The following is a 4,965-nucleotide window of genomic DNA, read 5'->3' as shown; positions in this document are numbered from 1 at the left end:
TGATCATAGGTGTCGGCCGAATGGGCTAGTGGGCGCGCTACTTCCAATAGGCCGCCGTGGCCAAGTCGTTGCTAACTCGCACTCTAACTTAACCGTGCACATACTACCTTTCTGCACTTAAACTCCCGGGGACCGCAGCTCTGTCACCTGTCACTCGATTCCGACCGGGGGGATTATTTTAATTTGTATCTAAGCCCCCGAAGCACGCAAAAAATATTACAAATCAATAGGCATCAACGGAATTGTAAATCAGTCAGTTCCAAACAGTAGCAGCCACCGTTTTTTTCCTGACTCTGCGCACTGTGGGCCGGTGGGCTTTCGAAAGGATCGCAGTAGGTGGCGTACGAAACGAAATGCCGAGGGCTCAACTCAGTAGCAGGCCACAGTAAGAAACAGACCCGAGTGTCCTGTCCGTACGGACAAATAAAGAGCCGAAAATTGCGAGCTCCGCAGCTGGCACAAGTAAGCAGAAAGGTTTGACATTTGGCTCCGGCCGCAACCGGACCTGTCAGGCCACAGCCCAAAAGTGCACTCTGCGCGAAATCCAAGCCCAATAAAAGAATCGTGCCTTCACGCGACACACGCCCAAGGATGCGCCCGGTGCGTTCGAGCACGATAAGCCACGAGGTACGCATCACGAGCAGTGCAACGGGGTGGCGACCGCGGCCCATAAACGGCAGGCGGCGAGCCAAGCCCCACGACACGCCGCGCCGTGCTGCGATAAAGTTCATGTTCACGATGCTCTTTCTTTTGCCCCTTGCGATACTCGGGATGATAAATGGCAATCGGGATGCGTGCCCCACCCGAAGAAGTTCGCACCGGAGTGGCGCTCGGCGAGGGATTGTTTCGAATTTCACTCGCCGGCACAGGGCCCGGTCCGGCCGGTACACCTTGAAGATGGCATTTAATGGCTGGCTGGCCGCTCGGAAGGTCGACCCAGCGCCGCGACCCAGTGCTCCAGTTATCCGGCTGGCGCTTTCCAGCGCGCGCATAAAGTTCAATCGTCTGAAAATGTCAATTTGGCCGGTTCCGATCCGGGCGAAAGGTCGGGCCTCGTGCCGCGCGGACCTCACCGTCGGATGGGCCGTCCCAATTAAGATAATAAATTGCGTCTCGTTATGCTCACGCGGATGGATGTGGAGGCCGTTCCGGGGTTCCGGTCTCAAGGTCTCCTACCATCCGCCGTGCCGTGCCGTGCCGTGCCGTTCTTATCGTGCCGAAAGCGACATCTTAACGGCCGCTGCTCTGCATGTGAGTCGGAGTGTCCGCAACCGCGACCGCGATCGCGGCCCGCACCTTTCTAAAACCTGATTCATTTTGCATGGAAACGGAAATTATCTCCGCTTCGGAGGGCCGCATCGCGGGGCATTATAATTGCTCATCTTGCTCCGGTGCACCCGGCGGGGCCCACGTGCGCCGGCTCCGACTCTTCTCTGTGCAAAGTGAATGTAGAGCAAAGCCGGGCTAAGAACAGAACGCACACGGTACGTTCACTTTACGTTGGGTAACCGAAGCGCCCAGGTCCGCCACGGTGGGCCACGGGGCCCAGAACGGATCGAAAGCTCCTTTCGCTTTCGTCATTGAGCCACGGCACTTGTTTATGAGCGGCACCTGGCATTGCGCATCCTTCACGGTACTATGTCATCATCGTTGCACTCCGCGATCCGCGGAGGAGAGTACTTGATCGTCGAACTACTACTAGTGCCCTGACCCTTGTTTCTTTCAACATACAATCTGCCATGCTGGCCATGTTCGTCGTCTATCACTAACATTTTTCATTTATTTACACATTTTCTGTCTCTTTTCGCACGTTCCGGACGTTTCATAAACGGGTGTTTTAATCGATTTGCAACAACAAAAGAAACAACTCTTCTCGAAGGACGGCCGCCCGATGATGGCCTGCTGCTGCGGTGGCGGGTGCCGGGCTGGGAACTGTAGGATCTCCGGTTCGTCTTCACTCTCTCTCTCTCTTGCGTTGGGTCATCGCTTGCGTGACATGGCGTGTCGCTTACTTCCGTGTATCTTTTGACGAACCTAACCGAACCTCGCTAATGGTGAATTTTAGTAGTAAATGCTGCCCGTCGGGCACACTTTGAAAGAAACACAGTGTTCACAGTGGGGTTGACCGATCTTACGCGCCAGATCACGCATTATTGTTTGCCATCACCATGCTCGCGCTCGTGTAGAAGAACTGCTGCTTCGTCGGGTCGTAGTACTGCAAATGGAAGAGCAAAAACAGATACAATTAACGCCGGTCTTAAAAGCACCATTTTGCACGGCCCGGCACACCGCACGGTGCACGGTGGCCAGCGAGCATATTTTATGGTAATGCGATTTTATGATTTTCATGATTTCTTTTGTACCGCCCGAAACGGCGCTTGCGTCATGTCGCACGGACTGCGAGAACCAATTTACGGGCCGCGCATTTTGGCACCGCGCGTTGTGCTCGTAAACCCGTCAAAAGAGAAGAGGAGTGAAAACAGTTGTCCCCCCAGAGGCCCGAGGCCCTGCTGTGGGCCCTACGAGAGAGCCGGCCTAAATTGGGACTCTGCACTTAATTGGTGGCACCCCCCCACCGACGGTGACCGTGCCCGGGCCGAAAATGTTGCAGCAAATTGGGCGGCTTTCGTCGGTTTGGAGAAAAGTTCACCGTATTTATCGCCGTGCGACAGGAATTTTGTGGGAAAATTAACGACCATCGCTCTGCGTAATGACGTTAAATTGTGCTCATTAATGGGGAAAGAATTATTTTTTGTCACCATTCGCACCAGGCGAGCCCTTTAAGTTCGGTGTTCTTTTTCGGTCACCGGCGTACGGTACGGTGAAAGCCTGCAGTTGCACTCCGGAGCATTTACGATGTTTACAATGCGTTGGCGCACGAATTTATGCTCGGCATGAGCGGGTCATTAAATGGTATGGTCAGAACTAAAATTAAACGTTAAGATGGTTTACTTTACTTCATTTTCTGGGTGGCGGTGGTTTAAAGAAATTGGGCCCGTTAATACCAATGGACGGTTGGTGGGTAACAACAAATAATTAGTTTACCGCCGAGGGTACTTATTCAATGAAGACAATTGATTCCCATAATTATGGCGTTCAATCACCTGGTGCTGGTGGCCACCAAATGATTATGATTGAGTGGTCGATCTATTTGATCAACACCATTTGCGAACGGCCCCCAGCTTCTCTCCGGGGATCGATTGTTTTCTTCCAATTTCCTTAATTTCGCGATCGCGCTTTCCATTGCCGATGCACCCGGTACTTTCCAATCCACGGCCACTATCGCGCTAGATGCGAAACTACCGCTCACGGCGCACCACCGATCCTCGCTCGCTTATCCCATTCTAAAATCCGAACGTGACTATGTAACCCGATCGATTCCCGCCACCACCGGCACCGGTCTTTCACCGGCCGTTCGACACCAACGAACCATGTCGACAATTATGCAACGGCAATTTGATAATCGAACTCCACCCGAGCCCGGTCACAGGTCGATTGGGATCTCGGCGCCCGATCGAGTCCTGGTACGCGATCGATCGAGCGAAAGCCCTTCGGACGCTAATCGCACCCTTCCTAGGCGGGGGGGGGGGGGGCTGGGGCGTCGTTAGAGAATGTTAATTAGCACCCGATTCGGGTGTAACAACGAAACAAAAAACACAACGAGAGAGTTTCGGCGGAGCGTCATTATCGAGCGCGTTCATTAGCGCACCGCACACCGAAAGGCGCAGCATCCGGTGGCAGAAGCGGGGCATGCAAAAAACAACCCTCTGGAACCACTATCTCCTGCCGCACCGTACGAAGCGCCGCCATTACCGGCCGCCGCCACTTGTCGCAAGTGCCTTGTCGCGGCTGCTCCGGCGTATGTATTACTTCTGGTACGCGCCCTCTTACTCGAGGTCGATCTGCGGTGCCCCCGTGCCGGGTGACCGCGAAGCGGGCGAAGTCTCGATGACATAAGTCGCGCTAGACACACGGCCGACACATAAGAGGGCCGACGACATCTGGAGCGTGTGCAGCGATCGTGGCTTTCTCCCGCGCGCGCACGGAGTGGACGCCTATCGGTCAGTGTTCAGGAACAAAAAGGTGTAACGAATTCCCCAAAAAAGGCCCAAACACAGGACACACAGGAGCCACACCAAGAGGAGGGGGTTTCGAACCAAAAACAGCAAACGCTTTCGCTCGTGACTTTCGCCCGCCCAAGGTACCGCGAGAGTTTGCATTGAAGGTGTCGTTCGGAGATCGAGTAGAGATCGGCACACAAAATGGCTTTGAATATTAAATCGCGACTGATACGCGAGCGGGTGGCTAGGTAAATGGCTTTCAATTGTCACCGTGTCGCCCCGAAAGAATTAGCTAACCTTCGTTAGCCTTCGCTGGCCCTGACGACGGTGTGATAGACTGCACGGTGCCACGGTGCTAACAAAAGACTCGTGCGCCACAACAGCGCACGAACCCGCGGTCGCGGTGTGCAAACCTCGGAGCACGGTCGGGAAAAAGAGATTTAGGGGCCCGTATACGGTATACTCACCACAATGTACGGCATGTACTTAACCTTCTCGTAGGCCTTGTACTTCTTCAGCTTCGGGTTGTACTTTCCATTGAGCTTATCGTACTTATCGTACTTGCTGCGCGGCTGCTGCTGCTGCTGATCGGCGTACAGATCGTTGGTTGCCAACAGGCTGGGCTTGGGCTGGTCACCTGGGTACGTCACTTCCGTGTGCCGCGGCACGACGGCGTAGTATTTGAGGCCCTTGTTCGGCACGTACTGCACCGCCAGACTCGGGACAACGTGTTGCTGCTGAGGCTGTGGCTGGTTGTTGTTCATGTTCGCTGGCTGCTGCTGCGGCTTGTCAATAATCTTGCTCGCTACGGTCGTGGTCGGTGCGATGGTCGAGCTCGGTTGGGGTGCCTGAGCAGGTTGTTGCTGGTGCTGCTGCTTGCGCTGCTCCAGCGTGATGTCATTGT

General features: G+C 54.6%; 1 protein-coding gene across 1 annotated transcript; it reads right to left on the bottom strand.

Annotated features, from left to right (window-relative positions):
- Positions 1 to 1,757: 1,757 nt before the first annotated feature.
- LOC128276541 (uncharacterized) lies at positions 1,758 to 4,958 on the bottom strand. Its single transcript, XM_053014999.1, has 2 exons — positions 4,529 to 4,958; positions 1,758 to 2,215 (listed from the first exon to the last, which is right to left on the bottom strand). Exons 1-2 carry the CDS (start codon positions 4,823 to 4,825, stop codon positions 2,144 to 2,146), a joined length of 369 nt encoding a protein of 122 aa, XP_052870959.1. The 5' UTR covers positions 4,826 to 4,958; the 3' UTR covers positions 1,758 to 2,143.
- Between the last annotated feature and the right edge of the window lie 7 nt (positions 4,959 to 4,965).

The sequence above is a fragment of the Anopheles cruzii genome, unplaced genomic scaffold (genome assembly GCF_943734635.1).
Source record: "Anopheles cruzii unplaced genomic scaffold, idAnoCruzAS_RS32_06 scaffold01536_ctg1, whole genome shotgun sequence".
NCBI classification, from domain to species: domain Eukaryota; kingdom Metazoa; phylum Arthropoda; class Insecta; order Diptera; family Culicidae; genus Anopheles; species Anopheles cruzii.
The sequence above is the reverse complement of the archived record's forward strand: the minus strand, read 5'-3'. Positions and strand labels throughout refer to the sequence as shown.